At 36.3% G+C, this 27,107-nt stretch overlaps 1 protein-coding gene across 13 annotated transcripts in view; it reads left to right on the plus strand.

Annotated features, from left to right (window-relative positions):
- The window catches only part of CACNA1D (calcium voltage-gated channel subunit alpha1 D), a 238,737-nt gene that overhangs the window by 122,069 nt on the left and 89,561 nt on the right, over window positions 1-27,107 (plus strand). For 8 of the 13 annotated variants that reach the window (XM_049826567.1, XM_049826569.1, XM_049826579.1 and 5 more), the window contains exons 8-9: window positions 7,706-7,809; window positions 19,371-19,540. In XM_049826567.1, the coding sequence (XP_049682524.1) occupies window positions 7,706-7,809; window positions 19,371-19,540 (274 nt within the window). Of the gene's footprint in view, window positions 1-7,101; window positions 7,206-7,705; window positions 7,810-19,370; window positions 19,541-27,107 lie in introns of all 13 variants that reach the window. The other 5 variants (XM_049826575.1, XM_049826566.1, XM_049826573.1 and 2 more) reach the window with 1 other exon arrangement.

Genomic DNA, 27,107 nt, shown 5'->3' on the forward strand with positions numbered 1-27,107 from the left:
CATCTGTTATGTACTAAGGATAGCTTAATGTTATTCTCTTAGCATCACTCAACACCACTCACAGGTCACATAAGGGAGACTCTTCAGTGAAACAAGTCAGCTCATCCCCAAAGGCATTGTTGTGCTAGATGCACAGTGCTCCCAGCCTTTGATGACTACATAGCCTGAAATTTAACACATGATATCCAGCTGGAGAAAGAGTGATAGAAATTTTGGATGACAGTATTAATATACTGCTTAAATCACACTTAAAAGCCAGGGATTGCAGGCAGGATTTTTTAAATTTACATGTTAATTACTTGAATCCAATTTAATGTTAAAATCTAGCTTAACTCCCCCCCTTTTAGGTAATGATTTGGACTAATTACTTTTTGTCTTCTCTAGATATAAAAAAGCTCTGAATCAACCAATTTTAGATTGCAAAGAGACAAGACTTACATTGCCAATAAATGAGAAACCTCAGAAAGAGAGAAAAGGGATGGTCAAATTCAGACATGGAAACAGAGCTACCAAGCCAAGGAATATACATATTAAAAGTTTGAATTAGCATCAAAAGGGATGTTCATATAATTTTTTTCAAATGAGCATCTTAACATGAAGACCCCACCTGAGGAGGATTTTAAACTACCTCACAGGGAAATATCTTTCCCATGAAGTGAACTTGATTTATTTTGACAAGATATCTAGTATTTCAGTCATAGCTGACTGCTGACCTGTACTGCAGCCAAAGCATGGAACTAATTTCTTGTCATAGATCATTGCAAATACTCAAAAGAACAGACTATTTCTCCCCAGAAAGTTCAAATAAAATGGATAGAAATTGGATTAGAAGTAGGCTAGACTTTAGGTAGTGCTAAGAACTCTACTTGCTGAATAGCTAGAGTTTCTTCCAAAAGGTTTGCCACAAGAAGCAAACAATCCTTTAAAAACCATCCTAGTTCCCAGATGGTCCCAAGGTAACACTTTAGTAGATAAATTCAGATCTATGTTCAGTATTGGGGTTTTGTTCATTGTTTCTACATAAAGCAAGGTGACAATTTTACATCATCACTCCGAATAGTACATGCTATTATGCTTACATTTTTTTGTACCCAGCATATGGGAAATATTAAATATATCCAATTATTATATAATGTTGTATGGTATGGGTGTAGGTGGCATAGCAGATACGAAAAGAAAAAAGGTATTTAGTACATATTACATTGTAGCTAAATACTTTAAAATAAACTCACTGCTCATCACATTAGTTAATTAATTTCAATAGTTTTTTGAGCCCTTAGATTTAACAAACTCAAATAGTACATAGGTTTTATAAATTTCTTATGTGAAATAACTTTGGGCAATATAGATAAATACGCAGAAGCACTAACAAATTGTTAATCCTAAATTAACATGCTGCAACCAATGAAGGAATCAAACACTTCCATTTTGTTATACCTGGAATATAGGTTCTGTTAAACCTGGTAGAGTCCTCCCACAATCCAACAGAAAACTTTCTCTGGGTTACTATTTTGTAGCGGCAGTACTCTTCATTTTGTTATGGTAGTGTCCACTTGCTCTGGAGATTCAACCTGGGACAGCTACCTGAAAAAGAGAAAATAATTTCTTAACAGTTACATTTGACATCTAGGCTTTCCTTGGAACAATTATTTGATCTCCCGCCCCCCACTTAAAGACAGTAAGCTGATTAATGAAGTGCCACTAACAGTAATTAGCTAAAATAGAATTAGATGCAAAATAAAGTATCCGAATGAAGAAAAAAAAGACCTGCCTCTAAGCTTATTGCTAATCAATATTAGGAAAAAAAAAAGCAATCAGATTTTGAAGAATAAATGCTTTATGTGAGTACCTAAATTATATACTTCATTAACTAACAATGGATAGAGAAGGTAGAAATTGAGGTCTGTTCAGATAGATCAAAGCAAATTAATAAAACTGAAGCAGTGTCTTACAAGTTGAGGTTTAAGTTGAGAGAATCACTAACGTGTCCTATATGCAACTTTATAGCACGGTTTACGTAGAGAGATGGGGGCCAAATCTAGAGGTGATTAATTACGAGGCTGTCTAGGTACTGTAACAGTTTTTAACTTCTCCAAGGGATATGTTTCTCTTTAGGCGTACCTTAATGCCCAGCCTGTGGAATTCTGATTTTCTAGTTGTGGCTATGCTGAAATGCTTAACAAAGCAGTGGTCTCTGAGTTCACATCCCACCAGTGTATCTCTCTGCTCATTTCTGTGTCAGCAGTACAACAAAGTTGAGTCTGGCCAACCAGGAGAATGTCAGGGAAATCTTTGCTTTAACTCCAGAACCCAGATAAGACTGAATATAAAATTACATGCTTTTACAAACCAACCTGGAGGCTGCTATGCTTCAAGCACAGCCTGTTTTAAGTCAGCTTTAAGTTAACTCCACTTCAGCCAAGAATATCCCAGGACACAACCTTTGAAGCTAGAAGGCTTTGACAAGCTGTCTGGTATGCTCTAAAATGAGTAGAATAAATAGCCTGTGATCTGAGGTTTTGTGAACCTACATTGTATGCTTCGAAGAATGCAGGATTAGTCCCATTTCACAAAATACTGATTTTAAAAGGATTGTTATATCTGTCAAGAGACTGATTTTGTCAGTCTTAATAGTTAGGGCTTTTAATTTATCTAAGCCCTACATACAAAGAGCTTGCAACAATTTTCAGTAAAAGAGTACCAGGTATACTTGATCTGTATGCAACTGCATGTGGGGATTTTACTCACAATTACCACAGATAGGGATAAATGAGAGGTTTTAATGATTTCTAATTGATGTTTTTAGATTGGATTGTGCCATGTCCTGCTGTGTAATACTAAAGGTTATGTCTGCTGTAAATTTGGCTTTCTCCCTGTTTCACTTCAGAGTCTTGGTCTCTGATAATCTACGCTGCATTGTAAGGAGAGTTGACTCCAGCTACATCATAGCTAACAAGATAATTCACTCCAAATGCCAGATGAGCCAGTTTCAGACTGTAGCAAGTTTGTTCTATGAGCTCAAGATAATTTTTCAAGACTTTGAAGACGTATACTCACACACATATACATGTAAATATAAAGAGCCAAATATTCAATGAAAAGTAATTAATCTTCACAATTTAACTTGCATAGAGTAACTTATCTCCAGATCTGGCAGCATCAACAAACAGGCCCTTTTAAAAGGACTTCTGAACTGTTAGTTACTGTGTCACTCATGAAAGGGATAGGAAGAGCTTCAGAGTTCAGTTCAAGATTCTTTTCAAAGATGTTTAAACATACTAATCCAATTTAACATCTGTATGAAAGGAGTGAAAATGCCAGACCATAGCCAAAAGTGGCATCTCTGGAGAATAAGCCTTTTTAAACACTTAACTGAGTAGTACACATCTATTGTTATGGTGAAACAGAATTAAGTGATACAAAAAATACTTTGTCCTTCATATCATCCATCATCTCGTCTGTCCTCTGGTTGATGTGATGGGCAAACTAATTAGAACTGAAATCCAAACAGTAAGACTAGCTCTGGAAAAAGGCACAAAGAATGGCAAGAAGGATGGTACTCGAGGCTGTTTTTGCAATAGGTGTTATGAATGCTAGAAGCTTAATGGACTAGAAAAGAGATGGGACAAGTCCATTGAGAGCCATTAAATAAATATGACACGTCCTTTGGTGTAGTACATCCCTGAGCCACAGAGGGTGGGAGTCTTACAAGACTTTTTGCTGAGGATTTGAGACATGATATTTCCTAGATTTCATGGTGTTACTTTAGCATAGTTCAGGGGCTTTTATTGTTTATGTTTCTTAGCTGCAACTTCCAATGCATCTGGAATTTGTGTCTTCGTAACTCATTCTTCTGCACATTGGGTGAGAAGTCAGCATTAATCCTTTCAATTGAAAATACCTTGTTTCTGAGGAAGGAGATTTTCCTGTGCTCATATATTAACAAGCTCTGCCTCAATTTTTAATCAGAAGGCAAATTGACTCCTTTAATCTTTCTTTAATTGAAAGTTATGGAAAATGCCACTTGACATGCATGAAATGAGCAGCAGTTTTCCAAAAGGAATGGACTTCTTTTTATACCTCATCTCTGGTATTAATGCAATCAGAAATATTACTTCATTAATAGAAATTACAATGCATTACTTTTATAGAGTTTAATTGTCTCCAGAATTAAATGGTAACATTCTTGAGTAGATGCAGTTTCAGGCTGTTGCTTTTAGGAATTCAGTTTTAGATTAGTGCCAAGGTGTTCTACTAGATTAAGGGTTCCTGAGTTAGGTATGCTTTTGAATTAGTTCAGCATCTTCCCAAATCAAAGCATTTTTTCTAGCACTGGTTAGCTGCAGTTTCCAATTTTTACATCACAGGGCATTAGTCCTAGATAGATTAGTCTAAAACAATGGGCTTAAAATCAAACTGCATAAATGACAAGGAATTTTTTTCATATGTTATGTACTATAAAGTGAATGAAGGAAATGCAAATCACAGTTGCCTATGCTAATAGAGCATGGAAATTTCAACTTTGCTCCTGGGTTACTAAGTTAACACAATGCTTGGCTTCTTGAATATGTTCTCTTTGTGAGCAAAAAGAGTGTATCAGGTTGGATTGCAGTGATTCCCAGAGCTCTTTTTTCTCAAAGTAAAATCGCAAATATTGTTCTTCCAGGTTTTTAAAAAAGATTGAAAGCAGGAAAATGTTGGCATCCACACCAGATGAATTTATGCCTTCCTTCTGAACTCTGGTGACTTGCAGACGACTGTTTGCTAATGGTATAGTTCAGTTAGATGCAAAATGCATTCATAGGTATTTGAATATAATCAAAACATTCACTCTTATCAGCTATTGTTAGACAAACGCTTTGTCTGTATCATATGAATCATTTCTATGAAGCAAACTCAATTCTAAAGTAATAAAATAATTATGAATATGCATTTTAAAAAAACATTGAGTAAATTTTATTCCTAAACCTTAAGGCCAGATGCCTACAACTGAAAGAAGATGCAAAGGGCAACATACACTGGGACAAAGCAGAAATTCAGTCTGGGCAATAGGGTATTTTAGTTAATACCTGTGCCTCTTCATTGTTGAGACTTCTCAAATGTAGGGGACTTTCTCTGAAGGAATGGGCATAAATGATAAAACCCAAAACACCACAACCGATCTCCTTAGCATAGACACCTGACATGCTAGGTATTGCTAAAAGTATTGCACAGGAGACTAAATATAAGTAGGTCAGTATAATGACAGCATTATGAAAGACTTTATTTTCCACATGAATATGCTGTTGCAGAATTGGACTATGGAAACATGGGATCTTTTAAAATTGAAGATAATGATCCCAGCTTTTCTGAATGGCTATAACCCTTCTCCATTTTAATTTCTCCAAAATATAGTTTTATTGAAATTAAAAGGAAAAAATCCAAATAAAAGATATATTTTGCAGTTTTCTTTCTTTTCCTAGCAAGTCTAAGTAATTTTAAGATATTTTCAGTACCTCAGTTCAATTACAAAGCATTTTAAAAGATGATTCACAGAGAGATTATTTTAAAGGATGCATGAAGAAGTTGTGTAAAATAACACTCTTTCTTTACTTAGGAAGTTTGTTTAGTTAGTATAAAGTGGCATTATTACAGATCACCATTGAAGAAAACTGCCTATGGGTCTTAACCTGCAAAGACTTAATGCGTGTGCTTATATCTAACTATCCAGAGGACCACTTTGCAGAAACTGAAATTATGATACATTTTTAAAAGATAGAGGAAAAAAATTAAAGAAGTAGTACAGTTTGAAAAACATTTGTTCCCATGTTTAATATGTCTATTCCAACAGAGATGTTAAGGATAGGAGTCAAACTTGACTATCAATAGAGCTCAAAGCCTAATCACAAGTTTCAGATACAACAAATACAACAGCATTCACAGAAGAGGAAAAAGGTTTGCCCAAAAATTGTTCTATAATATCCATATGGATATCCTAAAATATCCATATCAATATCAAGACCATATCCGGTCTTGAATGCTCATGCAATTTTTGTCTGCTGAATTTTCATGGCTAAAAACCATCTTAAGAAGAATCTAATGCAAACTTGTCAGTATGAACAAAAAAGCCAGAATAATTCCTCTCCCACAAAAGATATTTCCAAAAAGTTCCAAGTCAGAATTTTAACTTACCAAAATGTCTTTTTGCACCTGAATGCTACTCACAAAAACAATTTCCCTGTGTTTGAAAATGCCTGTTTTTCTGAATAGGCTTTTTTTGATTTTCGTGGATATGTTTAAGTCCATCTTCTGATAGGTATAATGAGCTTGCTATGAATAGATGTTTGAAAAGGTCTTTATAGAAAAGCTTGTGTGAGTCTATAAAGAATGTATTTGAAGCTCAGGTACTTCAACCTTACTTTAAAAAAAGCCCCAACAAAACCATAACAACTTTTAAAACTTCATTTACCCTTGATCTTGATATATTTTTTTCAGAAGTGTTTCTGGAATATTTCCATGTTTCCAATATGTTTCTAAAATTTGATTTCAATTTTTCATTTTCCCCAAATTGTGTTCATGTTTTTACAGAAATTCATTCGCATGTATTTCTTTTTGAATTAATTTAAAATGTCTGACTGCATCCAGTTGTAGTATTTCAGGAAAAAAATATTGAAATTCCATGTTACAGAAAAAATAATATCACTTGTACTGTTGAGATACCCATTTCTGCTTCTTTTCTCAAAGGATCATTCACGTAGCTAGGATAGATATGAAATAAAAATCCTAATATTTCAATATACTTTGTAAACATCATTTTAATTAGTGAAATTTGAAATTTAGTTCATGTTCTAGGTGTTAAAGAACAGAACTGTTGCAGTGATCCCTTTAAGTTTGGTAATATTTTTGATTTGAATGCTAGGTTCACTCAGTATTTTGGTTTAGAGCATGTATTAGAAATGCAAAGTGAATGTGGCCAGTGCCTTCATTCTTGTATTGTTCCTTGAATACTGACTGAATGCATAGAATGCTATCTGACCTGAATGATTAAATTCTCTTTTTCTCTGACTCTTCACTGCTCTTACTACAGTGATCTACTCTATAAGATCATCTTATTTCTTGCAGATGAATGATGCTATGGGATTTGAATTGCCATGGGTGTATTTTGTCAGTCTCGTCATCTTTGGGTCATTTTTCGTACTAAATCTTGTTCTTGGTGTATTGAGCGGGTAAGCATACACCTTTTTCATCATGAAGGCAGAGTCCTGAATTCAGTTGCCATGAACACACAGGTTAATTTATACAGGTGAGACTTCAGTTGTGATGACATCTTTTAATAAACCTCTGTTTCTTCCCCCTCTAATTAGAACAGAAACAGTTTTCCGTAGCTATCATATAAATAACATACAAAAACCAAAATCAGAGTTCAGACATACCACTATATATTCTTCATGTCCATCCTTGTGGCAAAATTATAGAAAGGACTAATAATTCTCCTGCACTTATTTAAATGTTATTTTAAGTCATCTTCTAAGGCATCATATCTACAACATAATTTGGGTAAGTAAAGAAGTTAAACAAATGTTTGTTGATTTTTATTATTTTTTTTTTAAGAACTGAATAAGCCATAAACTTTCATTGTTGAAACCTACGTGATCTGGCAGCTGCAAAAAGGACTCTGCTGTTTAATGAATGACTGAATCATAACTTATTTCCTTACATTTTACAGGTAAATGATGCAATAGGATGTGAGTGGCCATGGATCTATTTTGTTAGTCTTATCATCCTTGGCTCATTTTTCGTACTTAACCTGGTTCTTGGTGTACTTAGTGGGTAAGCAGTTGAGTTAACATTGTGTATGCTACTGCTATTTGTAAGATGGCCTCTGCATTTACTCAAGCTTCTCAGTGATGGCTTTTTTGCATGCACTTGAGATTCTTATGTCATCCTACCAGTGTTTGCTCTTTTGACTGAACTGTGTGATTCTAGTGCCTGTATCTGTCTGACATCACGTTCACCATGCTTGCCAAAAATATTCATTAAATGAGGCACTAATCTCCTTATCCTATAATGTTCCTGCAGGGAGAAACATTATTTTGCACACAGAGATGGGTGGTATACCTGTACAAATATTCTCGCCTATAGTTACAGACAAGTGTCCTTTTCTGAAAGCCCAACTTTTGCTTTTGTTCAAATATCCATAAAGTAATTGAAGTGTTACTTGTGTTTACCAGTCATGTTGCAAAATATTTTTAACGGGTGTCTCAAGTTCCGTCTTACGGAAAGAGTATGACTAGGTTATGTTGACACAAAGTGTTCAGTGCTTCATGTATTGTATAGCTGTGTACTGCTGTGACAACCTCCACCAGCAAGCCGATATATTTATCAATAATCAAGTATCAATTTTATATACTTGTCAGTGGGAGGTTGTCACAGGTTTTTGTTGGTTTGTGTACTCCAGACTCCAGCCAAGAACTAAAGTGGTGTCAGTTTTAGCTGTATAATGTGGTTTAAAACTGTAGGTTATGGCAGCAGTTTGCAAGGTTTTCTACTTAAAAAGCCCCCTTACTGAGGTTACAACTCCACTTCCTTTTCCAGTTCCTGGTTTCTAGCACACTTGAGCTTAGGAAACTCCAGTTTATGGTAAAGATATTTTTCTCATAAAAAAATAAAAGATCCTGCTAGCATTTGAATACTAAAAGAAAATTATTATACTCGTATGTATTAACTTTTAGTTATACAACAAACAATATTCTGGCAATCTTAGGCAAGCTGTGCCATCTTTGTTAGCCAACAGAAAAATTTCTCTGGCATAGAAAGCAGCCTGACACCGTAGTTGGTGGTGTCATCAGACTGCTGATTGTGTGCACAGCCCTATTCATGGCTTTGTCACATTGTACATTAGATTTGAAAGGAATTATAATGCATTATTACATTCCTGGAAATCGGGCAATCTAAGAGTATTTCCAGTTACTGGTATGATAACTACATTACAAGAGCATTTTTATCTGATGAGTGGTTTTACAGTGTGTTTTTTAAAATCATAAGTCATTTATCTGTGATAGATTACTGTGGCACACAGGTAACTAGGAAAAGCAGAGTTTTACTTTACTGTCAGAATCGCTTTACAAAGTAGATGTTTAAAAGCAAGAAGGTAGCGCTAAAAACACATTGCTGATTTTTAGATTTAATTTCTTCCTTCTAAGACCTACCCAGTAAAGTCTGATTTATAGTCATATCGACTTTGTTTTATTCAGAGACAAACGTGTAGATTGTTGCAAAACTAAAGGCCTAGCTTTCATGTCACAGCCATACTGGACAAAAGAAATAAGAAAGAAAAGGACAGATAAGTGAGGGTAGTTGTGGTGTAATTTATTTCTTCTCTTGATGCTGTTACCTAATGTTGCTGTGTGACTAGACTTCCCACTAAAGTCATTAGAGGATTAGGTTTTCACAGTTCCTTTCCCTGGCCCTTAAGAAGGTCATAAGAAGCAATTAGTTTTCTTCCTGTTGTGCAGAGGTGTCCTGTGGTAACAGTTAACTAAATATTCCCCTTTTCCCTTGCATGACTCCAATTGTTACTGGTTTCAGACTTTAACATTTTTAAAAATAATTTGTGGGGAAAGTAATGCCAGATATGGTATTCTGTTGCACATGTTCATTTCTACTGAAGCCTTGGAAATTTAGAGACACCCTCACAGCTAAGCTTTACATTTGATTTAATATATTTAAAATACTTTATAAGGTTTGCAACTTTATGATATTTGTTGAAATATGGAGTTGTTCTTTAGATGCTGTTACAATACAGGGGAATAGGTGTCCCCTTGTCCTTAGGTTTCATTCTGCAGATAAGAAATCACCACTGATTTCTAGGTATTGCTTGATCTGTAGAGCTCTAATGCTCTTCAGAGCCATTGCTAGCTTGCCTTCGATTTCCAGTGAACAGAAATGGCAGTGTCAAGTGTGATGTGAACTCTTCTTAAATTCATGAAGTCATTCATTCCTAAATTTGTTTTCTGTCATAGTATCACCTAACTGCAGTGTCACTAGACTGCTCAGGGTGCTTGATGAATTGTTTGAATCCATGTTTGCCTTAAATACATGAAAGAGCCTTCCTAACACTCCATTTTCGTGTCTTCTATGCTGAAGAAAATTATACTAGTGAACTGAGATGTGAATATAAATATCACCAAAGATTGATCTTGAGAGCTGAAGGAGAAAGGAAAAGAGAGGACTCCTAAAAGATACATATCATACCAAACTAATGTTTGGTACATAAGTGAAGAAAATGTCCTGGCATACTTGTTTGAAACTCTGACAAAGACCAGTGTGGAATACTGTTACACTGATTTATTATGATCACTAAATGCCATTTGTATATAAATAATAAATATTTTTCACATAATTTCTGTTTAGACCTACAAATTTTATGGCTAAAAATGATGTAATAGTAAAATCCTATGGCTGTGTTTGTATTCCTTAGTAGAAAGCTAATATTTTTCATTCTGAGCCAGGCATTGAATATGTAACACATGCATTCTTTGGTTTTTTTTATGAGTTACTAGCTTTTAAGTTTTATGCTCTTAAAACCGTAGCATGAAACTTGGTTTATGATAAATCTACAAAGAAAGTTAAATTTTACTAAACCAATCAAACTTCAAGAATGCAAAAATTATGCCAACTTACTTGAAAAGCATGGCTTTGCATACAGATTTTGGAAATAGAATCTGAATGCCTAATACACCTTTTCTGTATGAAAGTGTTACTTCCTGTTATATCAAGTTATGCTGTGTACATTTAAATCTGCCTGCTGTTTTGATCTGTTTGCAGTTTTAAAATATTCATTCATTCTCTTTGCACTCCTTTGTTACTCTGTGACCATCTGCCCCTTTGTATTTCTGTAATGCCTTTTGTGCACTGCATGTTTGATGTATTTAGATACTGTACAAGTGGATGAGAATGATGATTTGGGAGATCTTTTGTTTTACATCTAGCCATTTCTGAAGGTGAGTATTTCCTGGAGGTCCATGTCAGTTTTTACCTGGTGAAGGTGACAGTCTTAAAAGTAGAGTTCATATTTTTAATAGCAGATGCGTAAATTAATAGAAATAATGTGTGTGTGGAATCTGCATGTGGTACATTTTTTAATTTCTGCATGGAAGCTGACTGTGGAGATTTTTTTTTTCTAAATACGCTCTTGAATTACAAGGATGGAGGGAATTCATAGGCTTGAAGTAATTCAGCTTTTTCAAAATACTCTAATTTTTACTACGTATTAGACACTAATATTATTCACATTATTCTCAAAGTGAATTCTCAGTTGGAAAGCTATTTCAGTTTGCAGGACTCTACAGGAAAAGGCATTCTAGAAAAAAGGCTCCAGGTCAGGTTTTAGAAATGGCTCCAAATCCAGCTCAGGCTGTAGTTCCATCTCAGCAATTATGGACCCAGCTTTAAAAAAGACACCAGAAATGGTTCCAGCTCCAGCAATGACCTGTACAAATTGTCCTAGGCCCAGCTCTAGAGATGCTTTCCAGAAATGGGATCTAGATTCAGCTCTAGAAAGGGATTGTGAGATAAACCTCTCTAGAGCAGCTTTAGTAAAGGCCCCTACAAAGAGCTTCAGAAAGGGCTATGGGAAAGGGCTCCAGAACGTGCTCTAAATCCGTCTCCCATAAATGGCTGGGCAATTGAGCCTAGATCCAGCTCTGGAAAAGACCTCAAGAAATGGCCCTTGTCCTGCTCTGGGAAAGGGCTCCGAGATTGGCCTAAGATCTATTTCTGGAAAGTGCTTTAGAAATGGCTCTAGAGCCAACTATAGATATGGCTCTAGGAAAGGGCTCTAGTGATGGCTCTTGGTCTGACTTCAACAGAGGGTTCTGAAGAAGGTGATAACTTTGGCTTGAGAACAGAGTTGACAAACAGCTCCTCCCCAAACATTTTAGAAAAAAATTGGCTCTAGATCCAGCTCCAGCAATGTGTCTGGTAATGTGTTTGGAAGTGTGGTTCAAAACATGTGCATGTTAGTAATTTCTTTCAGCACAGTGAATTTCTTAGGAATCTAGCTGGACACCTGGAACTGTCAGCTGATCTTTCACCATAAGACTGCATTTCTGAATTCTTTCAACATTTGGAAATACAGAGCAAAATGCTTGCAGCTCTGGAAAGCTGCCATAGGTGTACTCAGATATCTTTGCATTTTCATTATCTTGGGCTGGTCCGCATTTTGCTCATTCACATTACAAATTTAAATCTGTATGTGGCTCCAAATAATTGTTTTAGCTGCTAGAAATTGCAGGGTGATCATGACATGGTCACATTCTATTTTGATTGCTATGTCTTTTGAGCCAGAAGCAGGGAGTGGGTTCAGTCTGTAAGAGATACTAGAGGATCTTTTTTTCCTTTGTAAAAATTCCACTGCTTGTGATGCAAGGATTAGGCAGTGCATCTTTGGGGCAACTTCAGACTTGATGGAATGGCAGGGAAATTGCCACGGAGGAGCTGCTCAGCAATTCTAGCTCTGTGAAGGGTGGTGGACTGCTTCAAGAGGCTTTTTCACATGTAGCTTTGGTTACATAGTGTGTGTAACAGGCATATACTGGGCCTGTGTTCTCTGAAGTCATGAAATACTAGGCATGGAAATTGGGACCTGAGGACAGGCCTCCTCCAAATATTCCAGGATAAAAGACCAGAGCATATCATGACTATTGGCACAAGAGACAGTGAACTGAAATGAGGAAGTTACAAATGATAAAATTAAGGTTATTAGAAAATTAACAAGTAAAGCTAAACATTAAAAAAGTAAGGGAATTGAGAGATATTCACCCCCCTGAAAGTACCTTTATAATTGTGTTGAAAGTTAAAATAAATATGCCAGTAATTTAGCATGTATTAAACTGGTTTACTATAAACAGAGAAAATAATGAATTATAAAACTTCATAACTTATTTATCAAGAGGCATGGCTTTTAATGATGCATAATAATCTATTCCTGAAGATAGCCCTTATCACTAGGGGATGGCTTCCGCTGACGGCATTTTCTACTTAAGGCATTAGTATTTCTTTGGGTAGCCATGGGAACAAATAAGACCTTTCAAGCACACTTTAATAAATCTCTGTAAGTTGAATTTATTGCCTTGCTAAAGGACAGCAAAGCATAAGCTTTGACATGTCCTTACATACATCCTCCTACATGCAAGTCTTGCAGGTTACTAAAAGAATGTTAATTTTTTCCATTTCTTTCCCACAGTATTATTTGCAATGTATGTACATAATGTTTCTAAAAGCTAAGGGTACGTACTCATCCATGCTAATGTCATGGCAATATCTGTCAATTAATGTCACATAAAATATGTTGGCACAGATAAGCTTATACACCCAAGAACTGTTGTCTACAGTATATATGGAAAAAATCGTAGAAAAAGACATTTGAATAATGATGCACTAAATAGAAAACGGCAGTGAACTGTCATCCATAGTCTTTCAGCAAAAGAGAAATAAACCGGTTTTGACAGTGTTCCTTTTCACAGCAGAGGGAAGGCTTAGTAAAATAAAAAAGTTATGGATAAAAATTTAACTCCCTCACGTAGATAAACAGAATATACATTCAAAAAGAGGAGAGGGACTTCAGCTCTAGATCTCAGCAGGTTATGAGCTAAAGCAGGTTCTTTTTGATTGCTGTGTGGCTGGTAAAAATAAAGCTCAAACACAAATAGATATAAACCAAATAATATTATTATCCTTGATTGATCAATTGAATATACTAACAAAAAATAATCAGCAAATACTTTCAGCTGTATACAGCATTAACTAACCAACTGCTTTAGACAGAGACCACTAAAGTCAATGGGAGTAGTTCAGTATTCTAGAATAAGAACTGATTTTATTTCAGTCCTGTTTGAACTTATCATACCAAGGCTTCTTAGGGATTAGTCCTGCGAGATGCTTGCTGATCAGCTACTGCCAGGTTACAAACCACATCAGTTTCCAAAACCGCGTTCGCGGTGCCCGTCGCGATGGTTGGGTGAATACACTCTGCGTTATGGTCCTGTGCTCAGTACTGCCAGTTCTTCCTCTAAGAAATCCAGTGTGTCCTGAGCCAAACAGGTCTCTACTCAGGACAGAATGAGCACATCTTAATATATAGATATAATAACAATCTGAAACATCAGATCTTAGGTTTTTTTGCTCTATCGAATTGTTGCCTATCTTGCTGTTCCCCCAGATGATCTCATTGCATACATGTGCACTCTGGCACAAAATGTTGTACAGGCCCTCTGCTACACAGGGGTTGTGCTGGAGCCATTGAATATACATTTTGCCAATTGCTAACGAACTATATAGAAATAACTATGGGTCGGTAACACTGGTTTGCATTTCCCCATCAAGAACCCAATGCTCCTTGCTCAAGGAAAATTCCTGCTAGAATTTTTTGTGTGCTGCAGAAAATTCTACAGCGTTCCACCTATGAGTTTTTATTATCTCTAAAAGAAGAGGTAACAACGATGTATACAAATATCCAGCAATTAAAGATGTGATGTTACTTAACCTTTTTTATGTTTCTCTAAATCTGTTACACATTACACCCAGCTGTGAGCTGTTGTCTGTGCTCATCTGTACAGTTTGAGCAGTTTGAGTTCTCTGATTTGATTCTGCTAATTTGTTGGTTGGTATGGTTACCACTGTGTGAAACCTCTTCTGTGAGTCTGGTGGCCAACGCTGTACTCCTGTGAGTACATTTTTGTTATTATGTGACTGTGCTCTGTGAATAAATGAGAGTCTAGGATGTCTGGGTGACAGTTCTACTTATAGCATTAGCATAACGCTTTCCACATACCAGAACCTGTGTGCAGTAAGTTGCACACTGCAGTAGATGAATTCTCTCTCTCACTGCATTTGCAGTGACACAGAGGGGCAGTCATATACCCAATGAAGAATTAGTGTACTGGTTTATGCTTAGACATTGAAGGCAACTGTTTATTTCCTATCATCAATGCCTAGTGATGCACAGGAAGTACAGCAACACTCATGTTGCTGCACAAGCCCCCTTATTATGAAAAGTGTCTAGCCTTTAGCATGGAAGAACTTTCAGTGGATAGGAAGCCAGTATAGGTGTCTCCTTAGTTATTATGTCTGTGAATTACAGTGAGAAGGGACAAATTGTCATCTTAGGATTTTTGGTTAATATAACCCTGCCTCAAATTAAGGTGTGAGAACCAGAGAGCTATAATTGAGTCCCAGTAGGTTCTCCTTGCTGCCACCTCTATCTACCCTGTTGTATCCAGCCATTCCCAGCAGATGCATACCAGCAGAAGCTCTTTCGCTCTGTTGAAGAAAGGAAAAACCTGGCATGAAAATGATTGCCCCGGACTATTGAAGCATGACCTCAAACCCTGCATTTTATATACTTCAGCCTCAACAACCATTGATGATGATGGTGGTGTGCCTAAACAGGGAACTGAGATCATCTTTCTGCAGGAACACAAGGAGTTTTGGGGCAATAGAAATAAAACTTGCATTTTATATAGTAGTTTAGTTATCACTAAGAATAAGTTATATTATGTAGGTGAGTCTCCACAGAACGCTTTATTTTGCAAGTGATGTCTCCTTTCTGCTGCAGATGCAATTGACTGAGTTATTTATGCTATGGCTGCAATTTGAAGCTTCACTCGGTTTATAGGATATTGTCATATGCTGCAATTTTTAGTCATATTTAGCTAGATCAAAATCAGGCTGGCTAGGGCTAGGTCGTCTGATTTATTTGCATTTGTGGTGAAATCAAAAACTGAATTGCCTCCATCTACATAGCAATAGACTGTTTTGAAGAAAAGATATTTTTGAAGGCAAAGAGGTAATTATACAAGGTGGTATTATAAAAGTTATGCAGGTCCACTTTATAAGATTCTTCAGAAGCAGAGATTTGCAAAAAGCTCTTTCTAGACCTGCTAGCCTAAAGTCTTAATTTTGAAGCATATTATCCTTTAGACTATGAGACAATAGTAGTCTTGGCTTTTTCTAGTTGTTGAAATTAGGACAACAACATGTTCACTGAGTCCTATGCTTTATGAAAACTACTTAAATCCATTTTATTTTTAAACTGAAATTTTATAGGCAATAGGCCTGATTTTAATTTTATATATGCTGGTGTCAAATCAGAATAGCTCCTCAGGATTTTTCAGTTTGCAACTTGGGTGGAGACTGATTTAAAGCGTATTTTAGTGGAAAGGTCCTTATGAATGCTAGCATAGTCACAACAGCCCTTTGAATACAATTTTTGCCAGTTTAGTCAATGAACAGTCACCCCACCCCCACCTCCCCAAATATACACTTTCAAATGCCAGATCCAGGTCATTTTATCAATCCAGAATGTAACGTGTGTTTTGAAGTTAGCTTTTAGCACAGGCATTTGTGAAACCAAATATTGACAGAGCTTGAGTCCGCTTACCACAATTAAGGTGCCACTTCCTAAGCCTGTCAATTCCATAGGCTTCTGGACTGAGTACTGGGCTCATGACAGTCAGGGAGGCCGCTTCAGGCCATTAGTCTAACCATGTTGGTACCTATGCTGCCTGCACAACCAAAAGCTTTTTCTTTCTGCCCTGGACCTAGCCTATGCTCTCCATAGCTGTGAAATGCTGCACAAGCAGCTTTCTTATTCCTCCTTTCAGGAGAACAGCCGATGTCTATATATCTGTGTCTAAATATTCAAACATCTTGTCTAAATTTCTTTGTCAGAAGCTTTAAAAAGCCCATGTCTCTTCCTCATCGCACCCCCATCATCTTTTTCAAATAACTTCTTGTTTCTTGGAAAAAAAATGCTTTTGTTCTGCTAACAAGAAACTCATTACATTCCAATTCCATTTAATTCCCCTTTCTTATCATGGTATTTCAGTAAAAGGAAATATGTACATATGTGCGTCTGAGGGATGCCACTTCATTGTGACTCTGGTAGAAAAAAATACCATAGAGCCAGATTCCTCCCTTCCCTAAAGAAAATGCAGTATTCTCAGGTGTTATACTTCCTTGCAAACAGTCAGGTTTTAAAAAGAAAAGTAAGATTTTTAAATATCATGGAAATTAAACACCATTGGATCTCCCCCTACTAATAAATTGCAGCAGCATTTAACAAGACAAAATCTGACTTCTATGCTGTGTAGTAAAGGGAAAGGTCATAGTTAGCTGTGTATATAACAACTGTGTTTAATTCTCTGCATGCAGCCATTTTAATGTAAAGTCAAAGTTAAAAGTTGGTTCAGTCATGGATGAACTGCTGTTGAAAGTATCAGCCTTGCCAACTGTTTAATTTTTAAATTATTTCTCTCACTTCATAAAATAACAGCAACTTTCATTTTACTTTACCCACACACATCACATATCCTTCACCCTAATTAAAAACACCCAAAGAACTTAACTGAACAAAACATGAATACTCAGTAAAGGCTAGCAAGGCTTGTTACATCTGATAGTTCTTTTTTCAAAGATACTGCCTATGGCATGAGAGTCACGAGTATGTTGTCTCAATCAGATGTAAAGGATGTACTATCTCTGAGAGAGCTTAAACCCACCATTCCAGAAACCAAACGATTTCTTATAGGCTTGTGACATCATCTGCCAAAACAATGAAATCTTTTTCTTTTCCTTCTTTTTTTTTTTTTTTTTTTTTTGTTAAAAAAAGGCAATTATCCCTCAGAGAGCTCGCTGTCTTTCACAAGCATTTTTGTGAAGAGATGGCCTTTTGAAGGACCTTGTCCTTGGATGTTAGGTGAAGGGTAGCAAATGCAAAGCAAGCACTGGCATTCTTCAGCTTCAATACAGTGCCATCAGATGGAACAGGATGATCTCCACATGCCAAACCAAATTTTTGTTGAATTAAGTCCTCAACTGAAAAAGGTGTAGTGCCTGCCTCTTAGCTTTTGCAACAGAAAGCTTTTTAGCTTCCACAACATAACATTAAAAAAAAAAAAAAAGAAAATCTGTATGGTTGTATGTAAAGAGTTTAACTCTTAAATTTACTAATGTCAAAGCAGAAATTTAGTGTTTAAAAGATGTGCTTGAAGGCTGTAAAAAAACCTATAAAAATAAAATAAAAAAAACCTGGAGAGATTATATTTTTGCAATTCCAAATAAGTAATGTCTTTCACTGACCTGAAATACCATGTTGAAAAATTATAAGACTTTCTATTATCCTGCTGTATTTTGTTAGCAGGGCAACATCATATTGATAATTGTGTTCACCTTGTTAAAATATTTTGCACGCTAATTTCCTAATATTTTTCCACTTGAAAAAGGATATTATTGAGTGCCCTAACAAATTTCCCCTTGAGAGTGTGTTAATTGGGGAATATTTTCAAGTGAAAGTTCACAATAAATAAAGGGGTTGCAAATTCATAGTAAATGAAATTACTATAGCCATTTTTTAGGTTTAATTTCAGCTCTATTGTAAGATTAACAGGTTAATCAGAACAAGCTTGATTTTAAATCCTGAATCAGTACATTGTTAAAATATAGTTCAAAAGATGCTTGCCTACCCCTAATCATACCTATTGATACTCGGATAAACTGGAAAATGTTTGATCCTTCTAGTGAAGGGAGTTACATGTTTGGAGCTGTGTATCACACCGAATGTTGTAATAATGTTGGCATGCGAAATGTCATGGTACAGGAATTTACTTGATAATTGTCTTGAGTCATATGTCATTAGGGAATCATAGACTCATGGGGTAATTCAGGTTGGAAGAGACCTCAGTAGGCCATTTTACCCAATCTCCTTCTCAAAGAGCATGACTTAATTATTTTAATTGTCATTCCATGAGAATTGAAGGATTGACCCAAAGCACGAACTAAACTAGACAGACAATCAAATACATTGTCTTGAGATTGGGACAATGAGACAGAGGATTCAGTTTATATAAAAGGATGTGTTTCTGATCTGTGAGCTTGGGATTTCTAGGTTCTGTTACAGAGAGCAAAGGGGCAAAAACATCCAGATCTTAAACAACACAGGTGTCTATGCAGAGAGCCCATTAGTGGAATTCTGTGAACCATGCACTGAAATAAGTATGTTTGGACATGGGCAATAAACTGTGGCTGGAAGAGGAAGGATTTTAGAAATGGCCACCAGAATTTCCTTTTCCAATGTGGGAAGAGTCAAGAATACTGCCTGTTTTTCAGTTAAATCTTAAAAGCTGTGGAAGTTTTGATGTAACGGGATAGGGATTTGCCATGACTTCTTTGCACCACTGTCTTGTTTTCAAAGAAGCTCTCAAATTGTCAGTGTAGTTTATTCAGTTCATTTTCTATGTCAGTATGTTATTCTGCAATGTCAAGACCTAGGCCAAAATGCCTGGGAGTTTGACAATCAGGTTTTTTTCTTCTGCTTTATTTGAATTTGATAGAGAATTTTCCAAGGAAAGAGAAAAAGCCAAGGCCCGAGGGGACTTTCAGAAGCTACGTGAAAAACAGCAGCTTGAAGAAGATCTGAAGGGATATTTAGACTGGATTACACAGGCAGAAGACATTGACCCTGAGAATGATGAAGAGGTTGATGAAGAAGGCAAGCGGAACAGTACGTGTTCTTTACTCTGTACTACTTCTGTGTGGGACAGTTTGACTGCTTTTAAGGGTGTTACACTGGGGTGAATACAGCCTGTCTGATGTAGCCTATGATTTCCAGTTTGCAAAAATGTTTGTTAGCAGGGTAATCATGTCTGTTAATACATTGATGCTTAGTCATGGAAGATAGTTCAGAATCTTACAACAAAATTCTGCTCTGAGCTGCCCATGTCAAAATCATTGTCTGCATTCAGTCATTACTGAGACTTAAAAATTTTGCTTTATTTGCGTTCTCTAAAAAGTTAGTGCTTACGAGCAAGTTGCCACTGAAGAAGAATATGTGTTTGCCTGTAGGTGCATGCAATAGAAAAAATAATAATATGAAAAGCTTAAAAAACATGACCAAAACTACAATCGAGAAACAACCTTGTGCTAATAGTGAAGATTTTTTTTGAGATTTGAAGTAGGGAAGTGACTTTCTGGATCTTTCTTTTTGATATTCAAGAAAACTATATAAAATCTTTTTTTACTAGATGTATTAACTGAGTGTGAAATAAATGAAATCTTGTGAGATTTTTGTTTGACAGTAAGAAATATAATTATCATTTACTTACAATATATTTATTAAATAGTGGTGTATAGGGTATTATGGGAAAGGTAATTTATGCTGTAGTGGCCCTCTAGTGCTTCTGACCTGAGTCAAAATGCAAAGGAACAAGTTAGTTTCATGATATTGCAACAACTGCAAACGTTATAATAGATTTCTCTATGTCAGAAATTTCGAGTAAGGGTAGTATTTTAATGCCATAGTTTAGTAGAGATTATTTTAGCCTCTTAGCCTTGTTTACATAGTAGTGGTTAAAATTTTCATGAGAACTTTAGGTGCTGTACATAAATGAGAACATGGATTCAGGATGTGGCTTACGATTTAATACTAAATGTAAGATTAAAGTCCAAATTTCAGTAATATACTAATGCTAAATAGCACCTTATTATTCACGTGATACTCCAGAAAGTCATGGTATTTATTCATTTAGATACCAGAGTATATAGAAGAAAATGCACCTGCAAGTGGTTTGTCAAAGGCAACTCAGAATATTATTTTCTGTGTTGAAGTAATACATTATTACTGTTCTTTAGTGCTGCTAATTTGTCGTGAACTATTCTTTTAAACCATAGCACTTTTCAGAAGTAGTAAAATAGTGAAAATTACGTGGTTTGATATTGAGGTATCTGTTTTTAAACTTATCTCTGTATTGCATGTAATGAAGTTTTTAAAAATCTTTATACTTTTGAGTTTCAGAATTTTATTAGTCCTTTAGTTTGCAATAAAAGCAGGGTATGAATCTGTGTTACTGACTGGAAGGAAGCGATGACTTTATGACAGGCTGGAAGGCAACTTGTGGGTTGATGTTGATGTCAGCATCACCCAGAAAAGAATAATTTATGTCTATATAAGAACCTGTAGCACAGAGTTTTTATCTTGAGCAGAGCAAAAAGGCCAAAGAGTTCACTACACTTTGATATTGCTACTAATGTTGTGTGGAAGGAATACATAAACTGTGGGTTTGAGTATCAGTATAAAAGCCTGAGACTAAGAAGTAAAAGATTGAACACTTTATGGAGCAAATATACTTTGTACCAGACTGCCATGCAGATTTGTAGGTGATGCCGAATTTGCACAGAGCATTGGACAACCATGCTGTCAGCTGATGGACTGTGCTGATAGACCTGGTTTGTGTGTCTGCAGGTGAAATCCCAGGAACTTCTTCCATCCTGTTCAAATTGGATGTTTCTTAATGTGCTGCAAAAGAACCATTTGCTCCAGTGTTCCTTGAACACTTTCTAGGTCATATAGGCCTTTCATAAATCAAAAATACTTGTTTACATAGTTGTTGATTTTGAGAGAGCTTTTGGCTCTAAACTGTTAACTTAGACATAATTTTAGGGTAAGTTAAGAGTTGGAGAAGACTTGCAGAGTAAAATTAGGAGAAGGAAAGTAATTAAAGGAACTTTAAAGCAAATCCCAATGATTTATTTTCAGGCACGAATATGTATTTTGAGTGGAAATTTCCAGTGAACAGGCAATCTCTTAGCACTCCTGGGTTTGTGCACGTGCTTAAATATGTGGTTTGGAATTTCATTTTTAATGTCAGCGGCAAGACACTGTAAAGAAGAAAGGGTTGCTAAATTTCTCCACCTCCTTGCATTCAAGACATGCTCTGCTACATATCACATTGCATGGGGAGGTATGATGAGAGCACAAGCTATCTATCCAGTTATTCTGTGGGAAGGTTTTGGTTTAGGAGCATAGTTATGAAAATGAGACACCTGTTTGGGAGTCAGGTGAAATTTAGTTAGTTATCACCAAGTTAGTAATCTTGAGTAGCAAGCTTATGAAATAAATTTAGTCCCCATATACTGATGATGTGTTTCTAGAACTCTCTTTGAAGCATAAGGTAGGGCTGGGTCCCAAGATAGGCAGAATAATCATTTTCAGGCTTCTAGGCATCTAGCTACATCCCTACTTTGAATTCCTGAACCTCTGGGTGATCAAGGTTACTGCTGATTTATGGTGATGGAAGATCACCATAATGTCCTTCAACGATGTAGAGCAGCTCTGGATTTAGGATACAGAAGATCTCTTCTCTCTATGGCAGGAAAAGGTACAGATTTCAAAGGCAGCTATATCAGTGATTAATAGCTTCTTACATAATCCTTTAAAAATGTAGTTTAGGTTCCTGCAACCCCAGCATTTTTAAATTTCTAACCAGAGAAGTCATTAAGTCATTTATATATGAACCCCCTGTATTCGTACATCTCTGTTGCTGATAGTGGGCAGGTATTCAGTGCTGTTGAATAATGGAGTATCTTTTAACTACTAGAATTGTAAATATGCCTTTAGTAAAAGTTAAGTCTTTATTATAAACTAATAGCTAGTTACCCTGAAGTCGATGAAAAAAACTTCCATTGACTTCAAAGCATTGCGAATTTAGCTCAAAATGCAAAAATCAGTGGGAGGTGAGGGGTTTAGCTCTGATAAGTTATGCTGCCGGTAACTTCAATTTGTTTTGCCTAACGTTGCTTGTGTTGTATATATGCACACATTTTTATTTTTTTGCGTTGCAACTGCTGCCACCTACTGTGTAAATGCTGGGATTACATGTACTTAACGCGAAGGGGTTACATTGGCTGACTTAATGGAAGAGAAGAAGAAAAGCAGACTTAGTTGCTTTGGTCGTTCTTCCAATAAACATGGTAAAACATGTTCTGATTTGCAGTTGAACTTTCTTTTGTGCCAATACTGCATCTGATGTGTTAGCTTTTGAAAGCACATATTGTATGCATTTTCTGTAACAAAGACATATACATCTTTAGCATGTAGACACTCATGCATGCAGTTCTGCTGTTTTAAGTGCATGTTTGAAATAGACTGGTGCTGCAGTGCTCTACCCTCCTAAAGTGTAGTCTTTAATTTATTTAGATTTCCACTGAAGTTTCTTTCTCTGTGATGTTCTTGTTGAAGCATAGGTTTTCTTTTTCAAAAGTCAGGTAAACCAGATAAAAAAATGTATTTTAAATTCAGGTGTGAAAAATTTAATTAAAGTATTTTACAAGCTTTATAATGGATCATAGTGTAAGCTTAGAACAGTAGGATGATAATATTTACTCTTTATTTATAATACTTTTAATGGAGAATCTAACAAAACATAACAAACTTTTACGGTATCTCCTCTTGTTATTGATGGTTTTGTCTCTGTAATTTGTGTTTTATTCAATTTCTTTCCCACCCACAGTGGAGATGGACAGGGGTCTTAGAATATGATAGTTATTTTCAAATCTACACTCTTTTAATACTGGCAAATGTATTGATTTGACATAATTACAATGTTAGTAATCAGGAGATGTAGTTTTAATCCTACCTACAACAAAGTTATTGGAGCAACTGACTTCCTTGCTGTCCTAAGAATCACTATTGTGGCTCAGACTGAGGCTGACAAATCTGATCTGGTTACCTTAGAGAATGCAGAAAATTAAGTCAGAAATTGCTAGGACCCGATGGACAAATTTTCTACAAATACTGAGTCTGCTTGAAATTATTTGTGTAACAATATATATTTTCTAATAGCTCACACAGCTTTAAAGGCTGGAGTAATTTTTCCATAAAAATTGCTAAAAGGCAGTGGTTGCAATTTTACTTTGGATATGCCCTTAAACACACAGGTTCAGGTTCTGATGTCAGTCATGAAGCAGCATGGAACTGGCTGAAAACTGGCCTGTCATCTGCTGGCCGCAAACGCCGTCTTGCTACTAGTACCTGACCTTGCTAGTCAAAAGCATTCTCAAGCACGTGTGCAGTGACTTCATTTCACCTGTGTCTTGCAGGGCAGGTTTTATGAGTCGGATTTTTCCACAGTACAAATCGGTGGCCTAAGTCTGTTACTTTCTGTATTTGTGAGACTACTACACTGATCTCGGTAGCTCAAACGTAAGACTACCACTGGATTAGAAATCCCACCCTAAATAGTTTCCTCTGCATTACCTCTAGTTCTATTAAAAGCACCACATCTGTAGAGCATACAACATTCCCAAGATTCATAGTGTCATCCTTCAGGCTAGAAGCGGTAGGTTCAGTGATGCTTCTGTAATGAAGATTGATTATTTTGCTCTCCTTCCACTGATATACAACCATTCAACCTTATATTGAGCTTCCATGGGCTGTCTATAAAAAGAGAGAGCCTGTAAGAATGTTTGTTGACAGTATCAACATTAAATCTGCACTATGAAAACAGATACCTTGCTACAGTATCATGTAGAACATCTTCTAGTCACCTCCTCCTTAAACTGAATTTACCCTGAGGAGCTTCACAGTCAGAATAGGTAGTACCACTTCTTTCTGATGTGTTTTCTGGGCATACAGCAGACTCAAGAAAATTGGAGATACATTTGCAATGATAATGTTGCCTCTTTGGGCATTTTTTTTTGTTCTGTTTTCCTGTTTGACTACCTCAAAATTTTGGTGTAAAGGATTCAGAAAATCCATGTACTGATTTGAGAAAGAATTAGGAGAATTTTGGAGCTCATGGAATAGGTTGGATGTTACTAGCAGACAGAGGATGAGCATTTTTTGCAAGGTTGGTCTAAAATTTTCCCAGTATAGTATCTTTTTTAATAATTGTAAGATTTTCTTCACTAGCTATTGCTGATTATCTGACTAGCTGTGCAGATCACTCCACTTCTGCAGCTCTTTTCCTTCAGCATGTGTAACCAGAAAGCTACCCAATGTGCATCAGTGTGGATATGAGATCAGTCTATGGATCAAAAATGCATAGCTGAAGTTGAACCAGTTTAAAATATTAATTATATACTTTCTAGAGGAAAACATTCCAACAACAATACTTGCCACCACAATTCAATAATTCAGGGTGGAATTTAGCCTGCTTCTGGATTCGACAGTGACACTAAATTGTCATACTGCAGGATTATGGACTTTATTTCTTCCAGCTCCAGCTGGCTAGGACATACCAATGCTGATGGACACTGACTTGCTCTTAGCTATGCACTAGTTATATTATGTCCTGGAGTGGAGTTTGAAATCCCTGCTCCAAAACCTGAAAACTGTTTAGAGAAATAGTGAACATTACAAGATGAGAAAAACAATCTATTTTCTTATCCGCAGCAATAAAATGTAGTGGTTGATATATTTGACCTATTTTCTATATACTCAGGAAAGTATTAAGCTGCATGCTGTATGAGTTGCTTATATTGCCTAATGCAAGCATTCTTTTGTTTGAAACCAGTTGCTATAATTGAAGAGAGCTGATACTATCTAGAAATCTAGATAATCTTTCCAGAAGGATGCCACTAAAATAAAGGCAAAAGGTGAATAAAGAGTAGAGAAAATCTGGTATCTTCTTTTGAATACTGGAGTATTTAAACTGCAGTTTAAAGATCTCAAAGCTGGCCTTACTGAGATCAGATGGTCTTTCAAAAGTTCATTCTGTGTGCTGTACTTTACCCAATGAACACCACCTTTAAAAAGCTGTGGTCATGAAATTGAGACTTTTCAAGACTTGCCACGTTGCTTGTATTAATGAGAGTGGATGTGGTCATGCAGTGTTGCTGTTTTCTTCTGGCTAAAGTTTTAATGACTTGCTAGCATTGCTGGAGCTAGACTTCCACATGGTGCCCTTCTTAGTACTTCTGTCAAGTTTTTCTTTTGGCATATAAAATACAGTGTAATGATAACTCAATTTCTAATGTAAACTTAACTGTCTATGGTTCTTTTTTTCCTCTTCCATTTTTGTAACACAGCACCTACAAGTGTCGTGGCTCGCTCACTCCCCACCCCCCCGAGTGGGAATCGGGAGAAAATTGGGAAAAGAAGTAAAACTCATAGGTTGAGATAAGAATGGCTTAATAGAATATAAAAAGAAAAAAATAATAATGATAATGATAACATTAATAAAGTGACAGCAGTAATGATAAAAGGATTGGAATATACAAATGATGCACAGTGCAATTGCTCACCACCCGCTGATCGATGGCCAGTTAGTCCCAGAGCAGTGATCCGCCTGCCCCCACTCCTCCCAGTTTATATACTAGATATGACGTCCAATGATATGGAATACCCCTTTGGCCACTTGGGGTCAGCTGCCCTGGCTGTGTCCTGTGCCAACTTCTTGTGCCCCTCCAGCTTTCTCGCTGGCTGGGGATGAGAAGCTGAAAAATCCTTGACTTTAGACTAAACATTACCTAGCAACAACTGAAAACATCAGTGTTATCAACATTCTTCACTGAACTCAAAACGTAGCACTGTACCAGCTACTAGGAAGATAATTAACTCTATCCCAGCTGAAACCAGGACAGCAAGTCACTAATAGAGCTAGAGCAATAGCCCTGTCTGAAATAGTAACATTCTGGCTGTATTTCATAATTAGCTGAACTGACACTGCCTTCAGTAAGGACAAAGATTCTCCCCCTCTCTCTCTTTGGTACTTTTTTTTTTCTTCATGCGGTCATGTTCAAAATGGGCTGGTGTTTCTCACTGTGGGTTCATGCATCAAGTCTGGGTAGATTTGAATTAAAATTATATTACTTAACACTTATTCTTTTAAAAATTATTTGGCATGTGTTAAAACAAATAGCATTTGTGTGACACTGAGTCACACTTTGTGAGGAGCTGGACTCTGGGTACTGCTTTTAGATGAGGGAAGGGTTGGTAAATTTATAACACAAGTGTGGGACACATTGCCCATATGTAATACTTGCAAAAGTGGGCCTAGCTCTGTTTTCGTGGCAGTGCCTAAGAGCAGCGTATGAAACAAGACTTCTGCACTCATATTTTGAAGTCGCTCATCACAAGTGCTAAAATGTTCATCATTAGGTGGCTATAATGTTGTGTTTCCTAACAGCATGCAAGTCATTCAGCACAAGACAACTATTTCAGTTTTTTACCAGACACGGAAACTCCTTGCATTTATTGCAAAAGGCCCTGGCATTTTTAAATAAAAACTATTTGTTCTGAATATCTGAGACTATGTCTGAAATTTGTAATTTGTTTTTTCTTAAAACCTTTG

This window comes from Accipiter gentilis, chromosome 23, assembly GCF_929443795.1.
Source record: "Accipiter gentilis chromosome 23, bAccGen1.1, whole genome shotgun sequence".
NCBI classification, from domain to species: domain Eukaryota; kingdom Metazoa; phylum Chordata; class Aves; order Accipitriformes; family Accipitridae; genus Astur; species Astur gentilis.